This window comes from Grampus griseus (genome assembly GCF_964374135.1).
Source record: "Grampus griseus genome assembly, chromosome: 2".
Classification (NCBI taxonomy): Eukaryota; Metazoa; Chordata; class Mammalia; order Artiodactyla; family Delphinidae; genus Grampus; species Grampus griseus.
This window is the reverse complement of record NC_139018.1, coordinates 14,667,729-14,693,889: the sequence shown is the minus strand read 5'-3', so window position 1 is coordinate 14,693,889 and position 26,161 is coordinate 14,667,729. Positions and strand designations below refer to the sequence as shown.

Below are 26,161 nucleotides of genomic sequence, written 5' to 3'. Positions count from 1 at the left end.
CATCTCCTCCTAGGTTTGAAAATTTAAAGACACACTTTTAAAAACATGTATGGGTCAAAGAAGGAATCAAAATGGAAATTAGAAAATACTTTGAACCTGTAACAATAATAAAAATAAAAGATATCAAAACTTACAGATGCAACTAAGCAGTAGTTTGAAGGAAATTATAACCTTAAACTTTTATATAAAAAGAAGAAAAGTTTAAAATAAAAGTATCCAATCCAGACCAAACAACAAAAAAGAATAAGCTCAAAGAAAGAAAGGAAATTATAAAGTAGCAGAAATCAATGAAATAGAGAATAGATACAACCTTATGCCAACATATTTGAAAACAGGTGAAATGGACAAATCCCTACAGTTACCAAAATGAATTTTAAAAGAAATAAAAAATAAATTATACTATAATCATTAAAGAAATTAAATCAATAGTTAAAAATCACCCCACAGGGGCTTCCCTGGTGGTGCAGTGGTTGAGAGTCCGCCTGCCCATGCAGGGGACACGGGTTCGTGCCCCGGCCCGGGAAGATCCCACATGCCGCGGAGCGGCTGGGCCCGTGAGCCATGGCCGCTGAGCCTGCGCGTCCGGAGCCTGTGCTCCGCAACGGGAGAGGCCACGGCAGTGAGAGGCGCGCGTACCGCAAAAAAAAAAAAAAAAAAAAAAAAATCACCCCACAAAGAAAACACCAGCTCCACAGTGTCTTGCAAGTAAGTTCCATCAAACATTAAGCAATAGATAATTCCAATCTTACCTAATCTCAGAGAATCTAACAGCGAATACTCTTTAATTCATTATATGAGAATAATGTAATCCTGACATGAAAACTAGATAAAAATAGCACTAGAGGAACATGGACATGGACAAATATGCAAAATTCATACCTAAGATGTTAGCGTACCAACACTAGCAATATGTAAAAAATATAATGTATCATAAGCATATCAGAAATGCAGATTTTACTCAAAATTGGGAATTTATAATGTAATTCACCAAGTAAAAAACAATGAGAGGGTTGATCGACTTCCCTGGTGGCGCAGTGGTTGAGAGTCCGCCTGCCGATGCAGCGGACACAGGTTCGTGCCCCGGTCTGGGAAGATCCCACATGCCGCGGAGCGGCTGGGCCCGTGAGCCATGGCCGCTGAGCCTGCGCATCTGGAACCTGTGCTCCGCAACGGGAGAGGCCACAGCAGTGACAGGCCCATGTACCGCAAAAAACCCCCAAAAACAAAAAAAACCAATGAGAGAAAAAATTTATAGTTATCTTAAATGATGTAAACATTTCGTTGATGAAATTCAACAACCATTTATGATAAAGTATCATAGCAAGCCAAAAATAGAAGGAATTTTTTTTGTTATGATAAAGTATATTTCCTAAAAAAACCTATAACATTCTATCAATTGTTCAATAACATAGCTCCCTTTAAAATAAGACACAATATAAAGATGTCTATTACCATTACTTTTACTCAGAGGTCCTAACTGCAATAGGACAGGAAAAATAAAAGATATAAGAATTAGAAAAATCCACACCATTATTTATATAAGATATAATTTTATACATAGAAGAATCTACAGATAAATTATTAAAGTTACTAAGCCGGTTTATTTTATTTAGCAAGGTTGCTGGAAAAAATCAATATACAAATAATTAACTCCACATGGATTATAGATTTAAATGAGTAGGAAAAACTTTTTAAATCTTTTAGAAAAAAACTATAGAAGACCATACGATCTTGGAACAGGGGCTTTTTAAAGACACTAGATTTCATTACAAAATGATTACTAAGCATGAAAATTAAGAGTTTCTATTCATCAAAAGACATTACTATGGACCGTGAAATGACCATCCACAAACTTAGAAAAGTTATTAGTAACACATATAGTCAATAAAGGATTAATATCCAGAATATACAAAGAACTCCTACAAAGATAAGAAAAACAGAAACAACCTGATAGAAAAATGAATAAAAACGTTGAGCAGGCAATCCATCAAAGAGCACATTCAAGCAGCCAATTAAATATATGAAGAACTGTGCAATATCTTTAGTAAGAAGGGAAATGGAAATTAAAATGCAATGAGATACTGTCACATATTCACTAGATTGGTTGAAATTGCAAAGTATGACAATTCCGAATGTTTGTGAAGATGAAGAGGAATGGGAAGCATCATACTCTGTTGGTAGGAGTGTAAATGGATACAAGCACTTTAGAAAACAATTTGTCATCATCTGGTAAAGCTGAGCATGTTCATACCTTACAAACCAACAATTCCCACACCTGGACATGCATCTTAAATGAAACTGGAGCCATGTATAGGAATTTCCATAGCGGCTTTGCTTGTAACAGCAAAGAACTATAAACAATTCAAATGTCTTAAAAAAAATTGTGGTATAGCCACAGAGTGGAATATTATACAGCCATGAAAATCATCATCAGTTACAACTATATGCAGCAAACCAAATAAACTTAATAATGAATAAAAAGAGCAAGTTGGAAAGAAGACATATAGTATCATTCTAGTTATATAAAACTCAAAACCAAGCAAAACTAAATACAGTATTTACAGATATCAAAAATACTTTTAGAAACCTAGGAACAGTAAATACAAAATTTGGGATTATGGTTATCTTTCAGATAGTGGGTGCAGGGGCCTCTGATGCTTGCTCCAGCTGGGTAGCCCTTGCCAGGAAGCATATGGGTCCAACAACTCCAGGACTTCTGTCTCAGTGGTCACCGCCAGGGCGGGGGCAGGAAGGAGCATAATTTTCTCCCATGAGCTGCAAATCGTCCCCTTAAAAGACTGAGGTAAATGTGACTCCCTCTCTGTACTAGATCGCAGAACACAACAGGAGTGATCCTAAAACTCTCCTCTATGAACCGTTTTGCATTTGGCACAGGTCTGCATACCGGGAGAGCAGAGGATTTTTAGATACAATAGGAAAAGCCCCCTGGACTTTCAAACCAATGCCATTGATTTGAAACACGAGGAGCAGCTCCAGAACGCTGATCAAATTTTACACAGGGAACTTGCAGGTCATTGTTTAGATTTCTGGACCAGAAGAGACAGAAGTCAAGACAAAAAGCCGAGCTGGCAGCCGAGCAGGAACTCTTGTGCATCCTTTGTCCTCCTGGTACTGTTTTTTCCTTTTCCCTTTAACCGCTCCCTTTAGTAATATTTCCTCCTCTCCTTCCCACCACTAAGCATAACCTCATACTGAGTTTTAGAATTGCCTTCAAAGACCATGGTTTCAGAAGATAAAATCTGACAGGTACTTGGCTTTTAAAAAACAAAACAAAATACAATACAAAAGAAAGAGATCAGTGGCAAACTTTCCCTCCAGTTGTATAACTGGTCCCCACCTTATCTTAAAACTGAAGGTTGCAGGCTTCCTAAACTCCTGTGACAAACACCTTCTCCAAGGGAAAGACAAAGAGAATGACAAGGAGTAGATCTAAAGCTGATACGTAGGTTTTCCTGGTGACTCTATATGGACAGGACCTTACGTATTAATCTTTTGTATGTATAGAACCATTAATTTCTGACTTGCTTCCTGTTCCACGGGAAGTACAGTTTTCACTTGAGGTTCTTAGAGATCCAAATGAAATTAAGCAGCCTTAGGTGGTGATCAAATGGAGCTTCCTTATAATTTTACAACAGGCTATGGTTTAGACTACTGTCATGACTCCTCAAAACCATGGCTTTGCCACAAATGTGCACTGTCCTCAAGGTGGCACAGAAGCCCAATCTAAAGCCTTTTCTGGCGGTTGGGACTGAGCTTCAGATACCCAGAAAGGGGGCCTGGGAAGGTCTGTGGAGGGCAGGTTGGATGAATCCATAAGGCTCTCCCCATTACTCATTTTTTTTTCCTTTTTAAAAGTTTGTGATAAAATACACAAACAAAAAACCTTACCATCTTAACCCTTTTGAAGCATACAGTTCAGTGGCATTAAATACATTCATAACATTGTGCAGGCATCCCCACCATTCATCTCCAGAACCCTTCATCTTGTAAAATTGTAACTCTGTCCCCATTAAACAATTTACCTCCCCATTCCCTCTCTCCATAGTTACTGGCAACTACCACTCTACGTTCTCTCTCTGTGAATCGGACTACTCTAGGTACCTCATATAAGTGGAATCATACAGTATTTGTCTTTGTGAGTGTCTTATTTCACTCAACATAAATGTCCTCAAGGTTCATCCATATTGTAGCATGTATCAGAACTTCCTTCCATCTTAAGGCTGAATATTCTATTGTGTGTATATATACCACATTTTGCTTGTTTGTTCATCTGCTGATGGACCCTTGAGTTGCTTACACGTTTTAGCTACTGTGTGAATAATGCTGCTATGAACATGGATGTACAAATATCTCTTTGAGAACCTGCTTTCAATTCTTTTGGGTATATACCCAGGAGTGGAATTGATGGCTCATATGTCAGTTACTATTTTTAATTTTTGGAGGACTGCCATCCTGTTTTCCACAGTGGCTTCACCATTTTACAACCCTACCAACAGTGCTCAAGGGTTCCAATTTTTCCACACCCTTGGCAACTCTTGTTATTTCCTGTTTTCTTGACAGTGCCATCCTAATGGGGGTTAAGTGGTATCTCACTGTAGTTTTGATTTGCATTTCCCTAATGATTAGTGATGTTGAGCATTTTTCTATGTGCTTATTGATTACTTGTGTATCTTCTTTGGACATAAGTCTGTTCAAGTCCTTTCCCATTTATGAATAGGGTTGTTTGTTTTTCTAATTATTTATTTATTGAACACCTGTATAATGTTTACTGTGCGCCAGGCATGTAACTGTGTGTTAATCCTAATAACTCATGAGGCAGGTGCTGGTTTTCTCTTGAGAAGCCCAGGCACACCTGGCCCAAGGTCACACAGCTGCAGGCTATGGACCCAGGAAACTTGGTTCCCAAGTTCATGCATGCAATTTCTGGGCTCTCTTGACATACGAAGGATGGCCCTTCCACCAGTTCTCTCTCAATCCTCTGGCAAGCCCTGGACATTTAATTTTCCTCTGCCACCTGAGAGGTCACTTGGGGTCAAAAAGCCTTAAGAGTTGAAAACAAGGTGGCTCAGACCCAGGAGAGTGCTACGGCCTGTACCTGGGAAGCAGCCCATAATTCTATGAATGTAAGAAGTCTTATGCTCCCATTTGCCAAGAGTTCCAGAAACAGTTCTTCTTGGACTAGAATTGTTTGTCCCATTCAGTGTATTCTCTGCAAGAAATTTCACTGGAGAAGCAGCAGAAGACACGGGCATAAAACTATGAGACGTGGGAGCAGTTATTTTGAGGAAAATGTGTCTTGAGGACTCTCTGCCCAAGCAAATTTAAAAATAAGCAGGTTTCCGATGTCTAAGGATGGGCCGATCCCTGAGGTTATTGAGTAAAAAGTCAACACTGTAAAGTCAATTATGCTATTGACAGATACTCTTACAAGGAGATTACACATCATAATTATATGCAAAGGAACCCAGCAAATACAAGCTGTGTAATGATCAGCTAATAAAAGTAACACTTCATCTATGTCAATAACAGTTTCAGAGTTAAGACAAACAAACATGGCCTTTGCCACTCAGTGGAGGAAAAAAAAATCCCTGAAAGACAAATATTTTCACTTAAGGAGAAGTTGCTTAGACTCACACAGAAAACCTGTCACACAAAGCAGGGCAGGAAACAGGTCTTCAGGGGGTGCTAACGACTTTCTGGCCCTCCTGCCAGCCCCAGCTGAACTGATGGGGACAGCAACCCCTGTAAACATGTGAACACCCCCAGGGACCCTTGGTCACTGCCACGTGGTCTGGCGGACGACGTTTGCTGTTGTTCTATTCTCTGCTGGACTGTTTTCCCTATAACCTTAGTTGAATTTAGGTTCAACTGACAAATGGCCAAATTTAAAACAATTGCAATTGCAATGAATGTGAAAAAGCAAAACAAGATCCCCCCCTCCCCTCCAAACACTTCTTAATGGGTTTTACACAGTCTCTCCCGCAAATACCCACCTAGCTATGTTTATATTCATTTTTCCTGAAAGTGTCGCACTGCCTCCTATTTGGGCCATAAAGAGGGCAAAGGTATTATAAGCAAGGGTCCCTGATCTTCCAGAGCCTGTGACATTCCTCTCCCTAATGTCTCTTAAACTGAGGTGGAAAGTGCAGAATTGGTATTTGGATAATGGACTGCTAAGGCACAATGGTTTTCTTTATCTCTATTTATGCAAATGGGAACTTGTTTAGTTTCTGCAAACTGCGGTTGTACATTTCACTGAAATGATTCTGCTTAAACCTCCTGTGATGTTGAGGAAGGTCACTCTTCGACTATGAGTGCTTTTGTAGGGGGACAGGCGTTATGAAGCTACTGTCACTCAGCCCCAACCCCAGACTACTGTAGTGTTTCGTAAGCTGGAGCAGGCTGGGCTGGGGCAAGCCACATTTCTGCAGCACTCCTGGCTCTGCCTTCGAGAGACTGGGAAGGGGGTGGAGGAAGAGGGGACACGCTCCTTCCTGTGTGCTTCCTGTTCCTGCGTCACCCCAGCAATGCCTCTTCCCCTCTGCAGCGCCAGTTCATTCCTATAGTAGGTGCTGAATCCAGTTTGTGATTTTTCCAATACTGGAGACCCAACTTCTTCACGTTCCCTGAGAGGTACGTGCCCTAGCAGGAGGAGCTTTCTCCTTAGAGATACCTCTGGTCCTTCCACGGGTCCCTCCTCTGAGCTCAGAGATTCCAGCCCAGCTCAGTGGTACCTCCTAAGAGGTCTGGATCCCAGCCGCAGCCCCTCCTCTGAGCTCTGAGGTCCAGCTTTGAGAGGCAGTCATTCCAACCTCACCCGAGGGGATGTGGCTACTTCCTACAACTGTTTCCTCCGTGATACCCTGAGTTCTCTGTTACCCTTCCAGTTGCCTGGTTAATAACGTTCTACCTGGTTAATGGTTCTTTATTTTGAAGTCTCTCTGTTCGAGTACCTAGTGTGGCTTCTGTCTCCCAACTGGATCTGACTGATGCACAGGTCTAGCCCTGAACCTGTTTTGTGGCCTTTTACCGTGGAAGGAGCCTGGGTGAGGCACTGGCTGGACTGCATGAGTAGCAACTCTTTTACCAGAAAGAAGACATCATTGTTTTGCTGTAGTGCTATGTTATCTTCTAACCAGAACATAACCAGTTAAAAAAAATTATATTTTACATAATGCTTCTAGAGGCTAATCAGTAAATTTTTGCAATAATATATGCCATGAGGGTAATACTTAAAATTAGGAATTAAAATTAGGAGCAGCTCCTGCTGAAGGCCAGCCCGGTCTCAGGCCTCCCTTCGCTCTGCCTGGCTCTTCCCTTCTCTGAGGGAATGGCTGGAGCCACGTGGAGAGCTTCGTTCGCTTTCAAAGGCACTGAAAAGATGCTGAAGACGACAAACTGGAAGTCTGTACCTAGCTTCCGCCCAGAAAAGCAGATCGTTGCTCCCCGTAAGAATAGTCTACGGTCTCAAAGTCTTCTCAACCAAAAAGGCAAACTAGGAGGTTAGGCAGAAACAATTTTAAGAAAGAACGGAAAACAGAATGTCTCTCTCATAATGTGAGGTCAAGGCATGGATATATCGGCTTCATGGAAGAGGCTTACCATTTATGAATTCAATTACTGATGTCAGGATATCTAAGAAAAATATGGGAGAAGTACAAGAAAAAGAACCTTCCCATACACTTTTGGAAAGTGTCACCATGTCTGGGTAATAGAAATGATAAGTGGTTTTTATCATTCTATGACTCTTCTAATTCCTACCAACTTTCCTCCTTAGCAGGTTCCAAATGCCAGCGCCTGCCCTGAAGATTAAGGACTTCCATCCTGGCAGAAGTAGTTGGTTTGCTGGGAGGATTAAAAGACACAAGTGAGTGGAGAATCTCCACATGGTTGATTCACATCAGGGAGCTCGACCCTACGTGTCCCTCAGGGCCCAGTTAACAGACTTCCTGGGATGGTTTCCTTTGGGACATGAAACACTATGAAAGCAAAATCGCCATTAGGTGTGAACTTGATCCAAAAGTGCAGGAAAGAAGCTGGAAGGTGATGCTGTGAAGGGATGCAGCTCAGCATGGCAGGCCTTTTCTAAACAAGGAGCTGTGCAACATGCAATGAGACATCAGCCAAGTGAGTGAGACCCAGCCCCCGTCCTCAGCGAGCAAACCACAGAGGACAGAGGGACACACACACATAGGGTCACTCATCAAAGGGTCACAACCAAAGCATGGGCTTATGGGTTCCAAGAAAAGAGAAATTAATCTGATGTTGGCTCAGAGGCCTGTGCAGAAAAGCTTTGTGAAGGAATCATTTTTGTGATGGGCCATGAAGGATATGCTGCCTTGTATATGGAGTCTGAGGGAAATTGACAGAGAGGAAACTGTATGAATAAGATGGGCAAACATTGGATGTATGCGGAGAACAAATTTGGCTCAAGGAGATGGGAGGACCAGGGGGACATCAGGGTGGTGTGGTGGGAGCCAAGGAGGATGCTTTTGCAGACAGCTGGAGAGGCACATTTTAGGAAATCAGTCTGGCGATGGTTGATGGATGGGCGAGGGTGGGCAGAGAAGCAGCAAGGAATAGGAGGAAGGCATTCAAACTGGTGCGTGTGAGGCTTCCAAGCTAGCGACAGACCCTACTCTGGGGCTGGCAGAGGAGGTGAGAAGGATGGAGGAAAGAAATTTCCCAAGGAAGAGTTCATGTGGTTTGGCAACTGACTGGAGTCTCAGAAGCAGGAGACTGATGCCACCTGGTATTTATACATCACTTACCAAAGCACTTTTCACACACGATTTTTTGCATGTGAGTTTCATCGCAACCCTTCCCAGGACTAGAGGATTTCGTGGATGAGGGAACTGAGGCCCAGAGAGGTCAGACATCCACCCAAAGTCAAAGGACTGGGAAGTGACAGGGCTAAGTCTAGAGGTCGACCAGCTAGAGGTCGACCAGCCTAGAATCTAATGACTAACTTGCCCACCATTTCCTTCTGTTCACCTTACCCCACCTTTTTAGCACAAAGCAACTTAGTTTCATCTGTCTTCATTTAATCTGCAAAGAGACCAGGATAATTTGATGGCCCAAGAAGGAGTAGTTGGCACTTGGATTGGGGTCCCTGGGAGCTACTGTAACTTTTTTGAACACCCGTACTATTTCTGTCTTTACTACTTGAGGCTGGTCTTCTCCATCCCCTCGAGTAGCCCCGTGGGACACACAATGTCCTTCCCACTCCTCAGGTGGGCTTTGCCCAGCAAGCTTCTCCCTTACCTCACGGCTGCTGTCATTCCAATGGGAGTGATTGGCAACGGCCGGACTCCGGGAAACAGGCCTCGGCTCAGAACCCGCGTTCCGTTTTGTATCACTCCTGGAGGAACTGAAAGAGCAAAAAGGGAAAAGACACCACACATGAACCCAACTGTGAAGATTTCTGCTCTGAGTCAGAAATTTTGGATACACCAGAGAACGAGAGAGAGAGAGAGACAGAGAGATAGAGAGAAGGGAGAAAGAGATAGTCATAGGTACATAGAGCAAGCAGAGACAGAGAAACACACACAGACACACACACACAGACAGACACACACAGACACACACACACACACACACACACACACACACACAGGGAGACAGATACAGAAAAAAATACCATGAGAGCGAGACAGAAAGAGAGAAAGATACCACACCTCAAGAAAGGGACTAGTCAGCCAAGTCAGACCAATAGCTTATTATTGATGCCTTGGTGGGAAAAAAAAAAAAAAAAAGATGAGTTTTAAAAAGTGGGCTTCAAATATTATTTTCTTGCATTTATTAAATATAATCTTTTATCTCTAGTCAGACCCTAAAACGATCTTAAGAACCTGACACCACCTGACAGCAGATGACCAAACAAAAGCATTTCCTCATGCTTCGCTGTTCATGGTCAGAATTGGGAACATCTTTCTAAGCGTCCTTAATCCAACAAGGGAAAAAGACAGCCAAGAGAACAGCAGAGCTGATGTTACAAACTACTCAGCACCTCAGCGCTCACAGCATCATCTCATCATCTCAGAATCCTCACAACCATCTCTGTTGGGAGTGAAGGGTTGTCAGCGGCGTGGATCTGGCTCCAGCCTCAGAATCACACAGCCCGCTCTGGAGGGCCGCCTTCCTCGTTCCCAGAAGCTTCCTCTAAGCAAATCTCCTGAGAGCTCTCTCATCATCCCATGGTCCCCTATACACACTCACCCCTGGATTAATCCTGAGCCAACCTTTCACGCCAGTGACCATCAGATACTGCCCATGCTGCATATAAACTCACGGTGGCCTTACATGAATCTGAGGATGTGCAGAAGAGGGGAACCACAGGAAATCCCCGATATTCGATCTTTTTTGACCTCCCAAACAGCAGTTTCTTCTGGTTCAAGCTAATATTCTTACTGCACCATCAACACCCCTCCATGTGTGTGTATATGGGGTCAGGCATGCATCCTGTGTGAGCACACTGACACAGGGCTTGTACACCTGGGTTTTAATCTTAGTTCTTCTGGTAGGACTTCACGCAAGCTCACGGAATCTCTGTGTCCCTCTTTGAACGGTGTTCTCTAAGACCCCTTCCGCTGCCAGCATCCGAAAGAGTCCCCAGAGCCCTGGCTGTGTTCATGCAGCCCCTGGCACAGTCTCATCCGGGGGCAAGGTGGACAAATTGTGCTTTCTCAAACAAACACCTTACCAAAAAGACTCTAGAAAATCATACCTTCAAAAATAAAAACCACTCTGGATATCAAGTTTTTAAAGCTGACATTATTTGTGTAGAATAACTACTTTTCCCAAAATACACAGCATATACTTTTTACTCCTATCATTTTCAGGTCTCTAAGAGCACATTTACTTATATATTCTGAACCTTTAGTCAGGTCCTTCACGTAGGATGAATGTCCACTCTGGAACATGGGATTAAGTTACAGACCGATTCCTTGGGCGTTCTGTAGCTCCTGCTAATATTTTTTTGCCATTTCTCATCCAGGTTTGTGTAAGGCCCTAGTTACTAGGCTTTATAAAAGGTGGGATGGGAGACAAAATTGAAACCAGTGCCTGAAGTCAGTACTACCAGTGCAGTCAGGGTTCCAGAATCCCCTGTCTCTTCCCATATTTAATTATGAAGGTAGTTTGAACTAGATCAGGAATTCCTACCCATCCCATACTATCAGCCTGATTTCAGATCATCTGAGGCAGGTATCTTAAAAGCATGAAACCTGTTATGATGTGATATTGCAGCTAATTATCATAGTTTGCCCAGTTGATGAGTTTTCTAGAACTCTAGAAGAGTGTCTAGAATTTATATTTACCTGAATTATTCCTATAAAGCTACAAGACAGTGTGGTATTGGTGTAAGTGCAGAAATATAGATCAATGGAACAAAATAGAGTCCAGAAACAGACTCATGTGTGTGGTCAACTGATTTTTTGACAAAAAATATGCAGACAACACAATGGGGGAAAAGAGAGAACAATCAGAGATCCATTTGGAAAACAATGAACCTCGGTCCTAACCTCATACCATTAGGAAAATTAATTAGAAATGGATCATAGACCTAAATGTAAGCACTAAAACTACGCAACTTCTAGAAGAAAATACCAATAGCTTCTGCGGACAGACATATGTAAAAACCAGTAGAACTATGCAGTTCGTAGACAGATGCTTCAGGTTGCTTGAAAAGAGAGGTGTTTTTGGTTTGTCTCTGTTTTGGGGATAGTGGGAAAGGGTTTTTCAATTATTTTGCTGTAGGGTACTCTCCTCAAAATGGTCAGATGACCACAGGTTCAGTTTAATTCTGATAATACTATTTAATATACCAGGCACTAGGGATCTCATCTAGAACAGCAGGCAAATCTCACAGAATGGTACCCCCCCAAAAAAACTTAAATATTTAAAATTTATACCATGGTTATAATTCTCACCAGTAAAAATTATTACAGTCCCATATACAGATTGTATCAATTAATGGATTAAACTACCAACTGCCTGCCAATGTATGAGACGAAGGGGACACAGGGTCCCCACAGCTAAGTGGGACAGACAGAAAACTGAAGAGGCAATGAAAATATACTATGGCGAGTGCTAGGGCAGGGGGCCTATAGGCATGAAAGATGGAGACACCGAACCCCCAAAAAAAAGCTATCTGGGAAGCCTTCCTGTAGGAAGTGCCGTCGAAGTTGGGATTCAAAGGCACAAACCAGGCCTAGAAGTGATAAAAATCACAATGTGCACACGAACTAAAAAGTAATTTTGATAAAGCACATAATCCTAGCAGGCATGAGATGCCTTTGGACTTCATCCCACGGATATTGGGAAAACCATTAAAGGGTTTTGAGCAAGGAAGTGGTCTGCAGCATAGCGGCTGAGAGCCAGACTCTGGTGTTTCCCATGCGTGTCCTTTACTGCCTGTGTCCCCTGACAAGCTACTTAAGTAAGAAGGAGACAAATGGTATTTATCAGAGTATTTAGAGATTTAACTGAATTAATAAAGGCATTGCTATTTTGAAAATACCTGTTAGCCATCAATCATCATCATCATCGTCATCATCACCAACATGCTCAACATTCCCAGAGCAATCCTGGGATGGCCTGTGTTGTCTCCAGTCCAGCTAAGATGAAAGCCCGTAAGAATGCGTAAAGACAAAACCAGACCGCATTGGAAGACCTTGACCATCTTTCTGGTCACAGACTTAGCCGGAAGAGCAACCACTGCTCTCACGGTGCTTCTGTTCTCCTTGAACAAATCATGTCAGAGTCACCATTTTGGCAAAAACACCGGAACCACCTAAAATCCTGGGACAAAGACTAGGGAGCCCTGGAAAGTGAAGAGGGCGGATGAGAGTCATGGAGCGTGCATTCCCCTGGCCTCTAGTACGGCCACAGAATCACCTGCCAGTCAAAGGAGAAATGCAGCCCCACTTTTTCTTTTGCCCAGAGTCCTCTGCCCAAGTGCCTAGAACCTCTAAGCACCAGGGGCGCACCTGGCGTGAAAGGAAACAGAGAAAGGAAGCCAGCCCTCACTGAGCACCTACTGGAGACTGGGTTCTTTTGACCCTCTTGTCGCATTTAAGTTTCAGGGAAGAAGCCTCCTGCATGGTTACAAGTCATGGGGTCACATGGCCTCCATTCAAAGTCTTGCCCCACCGCTAGCTCTGTGGCTTTGGGCAAGTGCCTTACTCTTTCTGTGCCTCAGTTTCCCCACCTGTAAAGTAGGCATAAACGTACCTCAGAGGATCATTTTGAAGATTAAACAAGACAAAGTACACAAATTGCTAGCTCAGTGGCTGGCCCATTATATAAGCTCATCATCACCGTCACCACCATGTTCATCCTTCCACCATGCCATCTCACCGCAACGGCATCTTCTTACTAGTTATCTCTGAGGCATAGGACCTAACGGGGTCAGGACACAGGGAAATTCTTTCAGCCTATTATGCTTCTTGTAGCTCTCCCTAACTCTGCACTCACCCCCGAAAACATCTTCCTGGTTAATGAACTGTATTCCCTTCAAAGACAATCTCACGGACGGAGCTATCCCTCAGCATTAAAAGGTTTTCCCTGAGCTATTTTCTGAACCTCGCAAGACTTCTGGCGTGCAGACTAGGCTCTTCTTCTGAATCCTGGAGCTCGTTCTCAAATGAGCTGCCACTGAACGCTGCCTCGGCCAAGCCCGGCATTTCTCAGTCCTCAGCACTGGCAGTGCGCCTCACGTGCGGCGGGCGGGTGTGCCCCTCTCTGCTCACAGGCTGCCAGGAGCCCGGCTGTGACACTTAACTGTCCTCCCATCTTTTCTCCTTTCTGTCTCCACCCCCAAGTTTCAAGAATGTGGCTTCTGAAAGATGAATCACAGCCAGTCTAAAATGTCTGAGAAAGGCATTCTGAGGTCCCTATTGCATGGCTTTTTTGACTCTGGGCTCTGGAGGAACCCGAGTCCACCACTCCTCAGTCCTTCTCCTATCAGCAGGTCGACGTCCTTTCATTTCCTTTGCATTTCCCTCAACGTATTTCAAAGCACGTGAACCCCAGTGCACCCCACCCAATGTGCTGAAATTATACCTAGGCTCCAGCTAGAGAAGAGATGTCATAAGAAACTGGACATTCAAAATCAACCTTAAACTCAGATTTGTGGCTCTCACTAAATCAACTATACTCCAACAAAAATTAAAAAAAAAAAAAAAGCACGGGCCTCCAGCATCATCCCCTTCTGTTAGATCAGTTAAATATCTGGTTCTTCACAGGGAACTCTGCCCAATACTCTGTAATAACCTAAACGGGAAAAGAATTAGAAAAAGAATAGACACATGTATATGTATAACGGAACCACTTTGCTGTACACCTGAAACTAGCACAACATTGTTCATCAACCTACTCCAATATAAAATAAAAATTTTTTAAAATGGCTTTTATAGGAGAGAAGACATACTTCGGAGACTCTCAAATCCTGGGATGAGGTCCTAAGGACATCAGCACCAGGGCTCCCAGCTGATCGACCACTTTACCGTAAGTTATACGGTGACCCTAAACTTTCTTACTTTTAACCAGCAAGAAAGCAACACACACACACACACACACACACACACACAGTCCAATCAAGCAGCACCGCTCACTGTGATCTAAATGTGATCGTCTCCAGAACCTAAAAAAAAAAAAGTTGAAGGCACAAGAGAAACCTTCCTGCAGCTCCGCCCCCCTCAGCTCCGCCCCATCCTGGCTTCCCCAGCTTCCCTCCTGATGCTCAGTTTCCTTGATTTTCACAGCTTGTGAAAGTAACCCCTGCGCTCCTGCTGCCGCCTTTGGAGAGCAGCCCTGGCTAAGCTACCAGAGGCCATAAGCTGAGCAGCAGGTGATTCCGCTAATCCTTCCCTTTCCTAAAATTGGCCTTTCCACCTGCTTCCTTGGAAACATGCTGGGGAGGGGGCTGAGAGAGGGGAGCCTGCTTCCTGGTTGCCCTTCTTCGCCGGTGGCTGGTGCATCTATACACAGCCTAGTTCTGGGGAGGGGGATGCAGAACTCCGCCTCCCCCCTCCGTCCCATTTTGTTGTTTTGTTTATTACCTAGAGTTCCTCTCTGGAACATTCCAACCAGGGATCATGCAAGCCTTTGAAGATGAGTAATGGTGATCTGACTTCTCCGGACTTAATAACAATTCCTCCACTGGGGTTAAAGATGACTCACAGGGCTTGTCGAAGGGGAACTGCAAAGCAGGTATTTAAGTAGACTCTAGAAGCTGGAATTAGTCTACACAGACACTTTTTATTGGGGGGGGGGGTAGGTGGATGGACTTGACCAGAAGCATAATCCAAAGTTAAGAGATAAGGAGGAAGCAGTGTCCTGCTTGGATTTTTCTGGAAGTAGTGTTTTTCAGAGCACCTGAGACACGATGGCACACCTTGTAGAATGTTCCCCATAAGGCAATCTGGGAAAGTCTGAGAAAGATCACATTACCGCTGGTGCTACCAGAGGAGACAAAATGCTGTGGCCTGAGGTTTTGATTAGATGTGCACTGCTGCCTCACAGAAAGAGAAGCATCAGAGCACAGGGAGGGGCTGAGGGGACCCACAGGGAGTCCAGCTCAAGCAACACATAGTGCAGCGAGCACCCTTGGGGCAGGATCAGGTCCCCCCAAGATAAGCGTCTTGGCTGACTGGGGTTCTTGTCAACTTCTGGAGAAGTTTCCTTTCTATGAACTACTCAGCTCAGAGCCAGACTGAGGCCAGTCTGCACCGAGCTAGCTGTGCAGATGCTGAGCAGGGAGGATGAGTGGAAAAGACCTAAGTGGCTGCCATCTGGTGACCTGAAGTGAACTGGCTACGAAGGGCAATGACAAAGGAAAAGGCTTTCAAACCATCCAGGACAGCCTCCGACTGCTGGGAGTGCCAGTGGCAGACAGACTAGGTTGGTGGCCGGTGGCCCCCATTCAAAGAGGGGCATCACACAGCCTGGGAGGTGAAAACAAGGGGCTATAAATAGCAGCACACGAGGAAGCTCTATAAACAGAGCCCAGCCACAGAGCAACACGGGGGAGAACACAGGCAGGCGCCGTGCAGACAGGAACCCACGCTCCCCACGCGTGGGCAGTGGCAGGACCCCCGAACCTGGGTGATGCACACACACATCCTCACCGGGACACAGGCACACAAACACCCCTCGGGAGGCTGCCCACACCCCATCACTGCCTGGGCGTCTGCTGCCTTTGAACCTTTTGGTCGAGGGGTCACCTCTCACTTTTTCCAGGCTTTGCACAAAGCCGGCAGTGTAGGGCACGGTGGCTTCACCACCGTATGTATGGAATGCGTCTCCCTTCAGGAGGCGAGGTACTGCATCACTTCCCAGGACAAGAAACATCAGGCAGGGAGGGGAAGGGAGAGTGAGGCAAAGAAGAGCTAAGTGAAAAGAGAGGCCTGGCGTCGGAGACACAAACCTCGGACTGCGTTTCTCAGAAGGCTGAGGAGGGACCCCCTGGCTCCCCTAAGTGCCTGGAGCGGACGCTCAACAGACACTCACTTCCTTCCGATGGTACTGGTCCAATTTTGGGGGGCTTTACATCCGGCCCACTGAGTATGCCCTAGCTTGGCCTCAAGGGGATTTTACAAGGCTTGGGGTCAGACAGGAAGGTGAATATGAAGGTGATGTTCTACCCTCTGCCCAGTCCTTAAATTTACTTCTCTGCTGCTCCTGCCAATGCGTCTCCTTCCACGACTTTTATGGGCTTCCTTGTTCCTTCCTTCCAGGACCCTGGGACCCCCTCTTGGCGGGGGCCTTCACGAAGGCTACAGCCAGGTTTCTCACAGTGGTGAGAGCGCGGTAGGAAAGCCCTACATGACTCTACAGTTGAAGACGTGAACGCGCTTTGAAAACTCAAATTCAGCATTTCAATGTAAATAAGACTATGGATGCCTTGAAAAAAATAATTATTACAGTTTGTGTTACAGTAAGGGAGAGAAGAAGTTCATTTAGCCATGAGAACATTAAAACAATTCACTTCTCAGCTAATCAGGATCAACCCTTTTCCTCTTCTATCTGTGGTCAAGAATCTAGTGATAATGGATTTTTATAAAGCTGCTGTCAATGACCAATCCCTTTGCCTTTTCCTGCTTAACTCCATTATTCCAGTTCATCAAGTTATTTCTTTTTTTGTGGTATGCGGGCCTCTCACTGTTGCAGCCTATCCTGTTGCGGAGCATGAGCTCCGGACGCGCAGGCTCAGCGGCCATGGCTCACGGGCCCAGCCGCTCCGCGGCATGTGGGATCTTCCCGGCCCGGGGCACGAACCCGTGTCCCCTGCATCGGCAGGCGGACTCTCAACCACTGCGCCACCAGGGAAGCCCCAAGTTATTTCTTTAAACCAATGATCACTGCGGGCGGCGGCTGGGTGCAAAGGAAGGTGCCTGAACCATACACAGCTCTGATAAAATCAGTACGCCTGCCTCATGATGAATTACGCAACTCGATTTCAGAAACCATTTCAGACCGTAACTGAATTACAGTCTGGTCTATACTCTTCCTGCAAGAGTCATCTGAGAATGGAGGGTTTTTTTTTATTTTTTCTGATTTTGCTTTTTTCATTTCCTTTTAACTTCAAACATCATTTGAAACCCACACTACAGGTTAGCCGCTAGTGAGAGGACTGCACCGGTACACATCTGCTTACGGTGGTGTTTCCTTCTCGGAGGTGTGGGCAGCCGTTATGTCAACTGCCGGCAAGCTGAGTTTAGCAAAGAGAGAATGAGAATTCTGCGCCTTCAGGATCAGGTAATGGCAGCCCGCGGCACAGGGGTGAGTCTCTCCCGAGAACGCCTGGCTGCATCTCTTGGGTCCTTTAAAAAATGGACCAGGTAAGGAAGGAGCCAAGTTTCCTAAAGCTGTTGGAAGGCTGTGACGAGTAGAAGGCTAGGAGGGATGGTCTGGAACTCCGCATCAAAAGACACCTGGGTAGGGTCTGGGAACAGATGTTCTCCTGTGGGAAACCCTATCAGCTCCAGAAGCGGGGGATTCCCTTCGCTCGGGAGGCCATGCAGCGCTCAGAATGAGGCAGGCGGGCGCCAGCCCTGGTGGGCGTCGCGGCGGGGTGTGCCGCTTCACGCCGCCGTCTCCACGCCGTGAGTTTCATGCACAGGAGGCGGCGATGCAATTGTCCTGCCAGCGAGCTGAGCGGCCCGTGGTGGCTATCTGCTCAACAGGCTTCTGGTGGGGGGTGGAATGTGCCAGAGAAACTAGCCTCAAGTTGGGAGGAGGAGGGGACAGATGTCTGCGTTTGGGTCATTTGTCATCACTTGGGAAGGAGACCTTTCTAACAATGTTGTACCGCCAGAGGTGGGGAGAAACATCCGATGGTGGAGAGAAGAGAGTTCAAGTTAGGAAAAGAGTTGTCTCAAGCTTGACATTGCTCAAGGGCCAACAGAAGATGAAGACAGGAGCCCTGCTTACGCTAAACCAGCCCTGCCCTTCTGTCTGTGGCACCCTGGAAAGCTGGTGGGGAAGACGCAGGGTGGGGGGCACCACAGTGTTTCCATTTTAAGGCTGTTCCAAACTCCTGCATCCCCGCCTCGCCATATTTTCCTCTCCTCTCTCTTAAATGGTAGCCTGTTATTAATGAGGTCCCTAAGGGGAGAGGAATGTCTAAAAACGGACACTGCTGAGTTCCATGACTGTCAGGCTGGCCCCCTGTAGCCTCTTCTAGCAGAAACTACAAACTCACGGGAACAATTCCTGCAGGACAAAGGGTCTCTCCTCTGGGACTCATTACAGGGTCCACTTCCCTGCCCCCAAGTCTTAAGCCCTGAAATTATATTAGAACTTTCTCATCTTGGAAACACACCTATGCATTCATTCATACATATGCGTAGCTGCATCTCTATGCGCACATGTATGTAGTCATGCACTGAGGTAGTTTAAAGTGATTCTATAAGGGAAGGTTGGCTTGAGCATTAGTTCTTCCTATGGCCTGGTATATAAAGGAGAAGGTTAAGTTCACAAACTATGGTGCTGTAGGCTATAGAAATATCTACTCACAACCTGCTTGTATCTCAGGGGGAGTATTCAAAAGCATCATGGCACTGGCAGCATCAATGTCAGGATCTGGAAAAATCAACCAATAAACAACATTATTTACAACGGGGCCGGTGTGTGTGGGTGTTTTTCCCCCTGCACGTTACAGTTTATGAATGCAACAGAGAAAAAAAATTCCAGGAACTAGAGGAGCTATCCCAAAGGTGACTTTTCTTCCCATTTGGATTTGCAAGGAAGAATGTTATTCTAGAGTGAGACTTAAGGGGCATGTTAGCAAGTTTTTCAGATAAAGCACGGCTTTTTTTTCGCAGTTTGCTAATTTCATAATTTGCACTGTATGTTCCTGATAAGTTGCTGATCTTTTCACCCGCACAGCTTTGTCCCCGGGGGTGGAGGAGAGGAGAGTGGGGTGACAATAGAAAGTTCAGCCACCGGAATCTTTAATGAACCAGGGAAGCTCACAGCACCAAGAAAAGAAAGCACTAAATACACCTGCATCTAGTGAGATACAAACAAGATATTCGGTCATTTCCATTTGTCAGCAGAATGTAAACTGTATTTTATGAGGTTGTCGCAGCAGTGGTGGAGGCGGTGAAGGCATTAAACACACACATACATCAATATAAAGAAAAAAATTAAAGTTCTGATGTTGAGGGGACAACATTTGTTTCCACATCTATTATTGCTTTTAATATGGGACAAAAAAAAAAAAAAACAACTCATCACTTCATTGCTATCAGTCTTAATAGGTTTCTGAATCCTTTCTGATCCACCGGTTGACAGATGGCAGGTTATATACAGACAGAAAAATATTATCCTTTTATAACTAAATTCATTTTCCTCTGAGAAACAGCAGCTCTGCTGCTATGGAAATGAAAGTCACCATGGCAACAGTAAACAACCCCCAAGAATGGTCACTGAATAGGCTGAAAAGAACATCTGCCCCAGCCCAGCGTCCCAGCTGCCCTGGGGTAAAATTCGCTAATAGTGCAGCGAGGCCGAGTGACAGGAGCTGCCGCTTGAGCCCGGTCCAAATAAAGGAAGTCTACATCCAAATGCCTGCCCTTGAAGATTACTACCTCCGCGTCCACTAAACCGATGACTAATGACAGGGTGCGGGGTGGCGGGGTCGCACTTGTCAGTTTTCGTATAAATTACATACCAAAAAATTCGATTTACTGCTAATGGCTCCATGGCACTTTATCTGGGGTTTTATGTTAGAAAATAACTTTTTTACCGTTTAAAAAAGTACATGTTTCATAACTTTATATGTGCAGTTTAATTCCAGGGGAGTAACGTGATACAGTATAAAGCCCTACCAGTGATTAATAATACGGTTGACTCTGGTTTCAGAAGACAGTGTCTCAAAACAGAAAAAAAACCCAAAAAACAAACAAAGGCAAAGGAACTTGACTCCTCAGGTCTTTTTCTATTTTGCCTGCAGGAGGTCCATTACTTACACTTCATAATGGAGTGAAATTTTATTTTAAGAAGTATATTGTAGGAGAAACAGGTAGATTAACTTATTTGACAACTCCTGGGGTGAAACTCCTAAAACAGTCATCGATTCCCACTGATGTTAAAATATATATATATTAGTTGAACGATGAACCAAAAAACTTAAAGTTCCACTCAGTGCTCCCAGGGTTGCCGCTGTCCCTGCCCTCTCATGTCCCCACCAGGACAAAGGGCTCGCAGTGTCAGGGTACTGCTGGTACCCCACAAGCCATGGGCAGCAAGGCTGAGGCCTTCCTCTCCTAGTCCCTCTCTTTGGAAAGGGCCTTTCCTTTCTCAGGAATGAGAAAACGTGCCTGTTTCCCCTCGCCAAGCAAAGGTTCTTTGCCATCTTCGAGAATGCAAGTGCTGCAGGCAACCCAGGTTTGGCCTGGCTGGATGGTCCCCACCTCCCCGGGCCACTCTCATTGGAGTTTTCCTGAGTGACCAGGAGGTTTGATGCGGGCAGAACGAGAGGAAATATAGTTAAGAAGTCTGGAGTCTTTTCCTACTTATTTTGCCAGAAAACTAAAGAAAGTAGTTCCGTACTCTTCAAAAACACATTCGACCTCAGGAGGAAGGTGTAAAGGGCCACAGATAGAAAGATGTAATGAAAGAAGGAAAAAGAAGGGAGAGAAAGAGAACTTTAAAGGGCAAGAGTATTAACATCACGTGGATTTCACCGAACCTAAGTGGGGCAGCCCCAAGGGCAACATGGGAACATCCACCCATGACCCCTACCCCCACCCCACCCAGCCAAGCCAAAGAAACATATAATCTAAGTAAAAATAGGATGCTTTAGGACAAGCCCTCCAATCCTTCCTTCCAACCAGATCTGCCATGCCTGAGGCCTCCACAGATAAGAATTCTGTTGCTACCTTGGCACTCCTGCTGGTCTCCAGGCAACTGGGGCAAATGTAACACCCAGTCTTCTCATTATTTCATTCATAATCAATTCCTAAGCCCCACTCTCCATTCTGAACGGGTCAGTTCCTGCTCATGAAGCCCCAGGAGCAGAATGGAATGGAGGGCAAGGCACGGGATTCCTCCCTCATGCTATCTTGGTAGGTGAATCGGCAAACATGAGAACTGTAAATGGTATGAGAAAACGTGATCACGAGTTTGTGCAGGTGTGTACACCCTGGCACGACAGTGCCAGCCCTTCCCTGGGGGATACAGTGAGTGTCATCCCTGGCGTACTGGTTGATGAGTCTGACAAATTTTATACCAGCGCTACCACCACCGTAATCAAGGTAAAGAGGAGAGTGAAGATACAGATTTCCATCACCCCGAAGTTTCCTTGTGCCCCTTTGCTGTCATCCCTACCCTTGCTCTGGGCAACTACTGGCTCGCTTTCTGTTATTCATCCAGGCTGTGGTGTCAGCAGTTCATTCCTATTACCGTCACTGTCAAGTAGTACCCCACTGTATGGATACACTACAATTTGTTCATCCATCTACCCGTAGAGGGACATTTGGGTTGATTCCAGTTTGGGAACTTACAGAAAAAGCTGCTGTGAACTTTTCTACCAGTCTTCTGAGAACAGCTTTTCATTCCCTTGGGTAACCGCTGGTAAGTGTACGTTTAACTTTACAGAGGATTGATTCTCTTTTCCAAAGAGGCTGTACCACGTATGAGTTCCAGTTACTCCACATTTTTGTCAATCTTTTAAAACTTGAGCCTTTCTAGATGTGTCGTGGTATTTCCTGGTGGTTTTAACTTGTATTTCCCTACTGACAAACGATGCTGAACATCTTTTCATGTGCATAATGGCCATGTGTAGATCTTCTCTTGTGGAAAGCCTGTTCAAGTTTGTGCCTGTTTTTTCATTGGGTTGTTAAATTTCTTACGATTGAATTGTAAGGTTTCTTTAAACATTCTAGATAGAAGTCCTTTGCAAGATATATTTTTCTGAGTCCACGGCCTGTCTGTTCAGCTTCTTAATAGTGTCTTTTAATAAGCAGAAGTTTGAAATTTTTGTAAAATCCAATCTATTGATTTCTTTTACAGCTCAATGCTTTTTGTGTCCCAACTAAGAAATCTCTGCCTACCCCAAAACTGCACAGAATTGTCTCCTGAGTGGCATCTTTTTGTCTCATTTGTTAGTGTATCATATGTAACATTATCTGGGTTCAATACTCAGATACAGATAAATGAAAATGGAAGTAATCAACCAGACCTCTTTCTTGATCCAGTAAGCTGCTTAAGCACAGATCTCCCAGAACTGTACAGATCAATGCTAGAAGGGCCAGCTTTGGCTCCAGGTGTGTTGAAGAAACACCAGACAGCCCGAAAGAAGCCTCAGTCAGCCTTGTTTCTATGTCAAAAAGTCTCTCGGATCCTCTACTAAACATCTGACACACCTTTACACTTGTCACACCCAGGCATCCTGTGCGTGCTTCAGTCTTCAGAGCCGAAAACCACCCATCCCTCCTCTCTAAAGAGATGCTACAATATTATTAAAATGTCTAAGATTTTTTCCCTTAAAAAAAAATCAAGAAAGTAATGCATGCCCACTGTGAACAAAAAATATACACTGGGGGGCTTCCCTGGTGGCGCAGTGGTTGAGAGTCCGCCTGCCGATGCAGGGAACATGGATTCGTGCCCTGGTCTGGGAAGATCCCACATGCCGCGGAGCGGCTGGGCCTGTGAGCCATGGCCGCTGAGCCTGCGCGTCCGGAGCCTGTGCTCCGCAACGGGAGAGGCCACAACAGTGAGAGGCCCGCGTACCGCAAAAAAAAAAAATAAATAAATAAAAATAAAATAAAAAAATATATATATATACACTAGGTGGATATAATTTGAGAAATAAATGCCTTCCCCATAGACCCACTCCCAGATTCACATTTTCTTGTACATATGTCCAGAAACTGTCTATACAAATACAGGTGTTTATATATATTCACTGAAATACCAGCACACATACGCTTACACATGCACACATACCTATTCTTTAAAAATTGGTTCATGTGGAAAATACTCTTCTGAAGATAACTTTGTCCCCCTATTTTTCACTTAATGACAGATCTTGGCACACTGTCATATTAGTATACATAAGCCGAAGTTTTTTTGTGGTGACTTTTTCATGCATAAAAACACACCACAGTGTTCGTACCGACATTCCCTCGCCTTTAGACTGCAGACTCTCAGAAGGCAGACACAAAGCGTTTGCAACAGGAAACCTGCGCCCAGCACACTGCTTTCTCCCTACAAATCCTGAGCCCCTGAAGACACCGCCTTAGCACAGCAATCCCCTCCTTCTCTCCCGGCCCCCATCTCTCCCTCCTCTGCCATGCACAGCTCTTACTTCTCAACCTCTCTCTGGGGCTCACCCCCAGCTGCCACCTTGGTGACGTGTTAGTTTTCATGAGCACACTTTGGGTGTCCCTAAAAGCCTCTCAATCCCTGTGCTCAGGAGAGAGCTGGCAGTGGCCTGTGTCCTTAGGCAGCCAAGGGGCTTTCTGATGGAAGCACATCTTCCTGGTGGGATGCTTTTGACCAAGGATGCTTGTTCTGGAGCTCTTTGGCTGGGGCTGTTTTAGGGGACTGGGCAGCTGGTCTGGAGCCAGGGATGCTCTGCTTCGGAGGCATGGTTGATTCCGACAGATGAAAGGTCCAGGACCAGATTCGGGAAGGAAGAGCTGCATGTTGGCTGCGTCAAATTTTTCCCTGGGCTTAAAAAAAAGGAATTCTACCCCCAAGATGGTTCAATCCAGCTTACCAGCATAAGAAAAGAGGAAGAAGATATTTTGGCCAGGAACTCTTTTTAGGAAAGAAGATCCACCTGGCAGAAGTATCCTTTATGTTGTATCTCTAGGGAATGTGCGTGAGGCAGAGGGGGACAGGAGAACAGAGCAGCACAACCCTCTTTACTTTTGGAGGGGGTGGGGGCGTGTTTCACAGCAGTACCGAGTTCAGCGCCCTAATACCAGAGGCCGTATCATTTACCACTCGGTTAATTCAGTAAAACATCAAGAGTGCCATCACGGATGCTTAATGACCATCCTTAAAACCCAGCGAATCTCAAATCCCGTATTTAAAAAAATTCCTCCTTTCTCATGCTTCAGTAACAAATGTTACTTCTCCTCTGGCCTGGCTCCCAGCGGCCCATTTCAATTTTCATCTTTAATACAGTTGTCTTATCACATTGCCTCTTCTCTGTACTATGAGACTGAAAAACGGTCACACATCTTAAAGAGGTTTTCAAATCCTCTTTCTCCTGAAGGTATATAGACAATTATGTTATCCTGCAGTGAAATAACAGGTAACACAGTTTCCAGAACCAACGGTTCAGCTGTTTGGATTTAAAAAAAAAAAAAAAAGATTGTGCTTCATTTTACCAAAATGTGGAGACAGTTCCTTCTGGGCACCGGGAGGAGGCTTTTCCTGTGCGAGTATCACGGGAAGAGCACAAGGCGAGGCGTGAGTGTTCTGGGGTTTGAGTCTTGGGGCTGCTGCTAATCAACATGTGACTTTCACTTTGCTGGGTCTGAGCTCATTCCTTTTAAAAGGGTGATGGGTGGCTACAGACATGGGAGGGGCTGAACTGGTTTTAAATCTCATTCCACAGAGTTCCTGGCTCCACCCATAAGGCCCCATAAAGTCCCCTGACTTTTTCCTCCCTTTCCAGCTCACAGCTGCCAGAACTATGGACTCCAAGGAGTATCTACCAAATGGGGCATCTGCTCCAAGGCCTCTGGAGGCAGTTAACACTCTTAGCAAGGCTGGAAGACTATCCTAGTGTCCCTGGAGTGTGGTGGGCGTCTGCTGGGTCCACTTCAGAGCAATCCATTCGGCCTGGCATGGGTATGTTGTGGGTTCTTGGTGCGGCTTCTGTTTATATCCATGCCCCTTCCTCTAGGATCTGGGGTCATAGGGAAGTGACTGCAGAGACCATCTGTTTTAACAAACTAAGAATACAAAAGATGGCCAGAAACCCCTGGTTCAATCCTCACTGCTACAGAAAGGCTGCAAAAATGTGAGTACCACCCTTAGCATCTCTGAGTTGACCAACCTAACAAAACAGTGGTAATGAAACTTTTCCCATAGATAAAGCCTGAGAACAACCAACAATCATAGCTCTCTTAGAAATCACGGTTTCTCTATTTCTCCCTGCTCCCTTTCATATCTGAAATGTTTTACGGGATGATAAAAGGTCTTTATGTAACTGAATAAAAGAGATTTAAGAAGCATTAAAAAAAAGCCAAACAATGGATGACAAACACTCGGCCAAAAAATTACTGGACATATGGACACAGTACACATTCAATCAGATACACACACCAAGGTGCTCATATTCTCTCTGACATTCTTCACAAGAAAGTGAGCCCTGCTACAAGGGCTCCTCCCTCTCTGCCTTTTCACTGCTGTACCCCCAGCACCTAGAACAGTGCCTGGAGCACAGGGGGTGCTAGAAAAATAGATGTTGAACATTTGAATGCACACCTCATCCAATCCAACTGTCTGATGCTCCCAGGGCATAAGCCTCTGGATGTGCAGTGGAATCCCCAGGAAACTCCAGAAAACTAAATGTCAGGCCCCATCCCAGATGTTTTGTAAAAATTTATCAGGGGGTTCTGATGTGCAGGAAAGGGAAAGAGCCTCCTTTAGTAGGGGATTTGAATTCCAT

At 45.0% G+C, this 26,161-nt stretch overlaps 1 protein-coding gene across 8 annotated transcripts in view; it reads right to left on the bottom strand.

Moving 5' to 3' along the window:
* FOXN3 (forkhead box N3) overlaps window positions 1-26,161 on the bottom strand; it is a 405,750-nt gene that overhangs the window by 15,560 nt on the left and 364,029 nt on the right. For 4 of the 8 annotated variants that reach the window (XM_082647216.1, XM_082647221.1, XM_082647218.1 and 1 more), the window contains 2 exons: window positions 19,042-19,107; window positions 9,286-9,391 (listed from right to left, as the gene is read on the bottom strand). In XM_082647216.1, the coding sequence (XP_082503342.1) occupies window positions 9,286-9,391; window positions 19,042-19,107 (172 nt within the window). The remainder of the gene's footprint in view (window positions 1-9,285; window positions 9,392-19,041; window positions 19,108-26,161) is intronic. The other 4 variants (XM_082647219.1, XM_082647222.1, XM_082647220.1 and 1 more) reach the window with 2 other exon arrangements.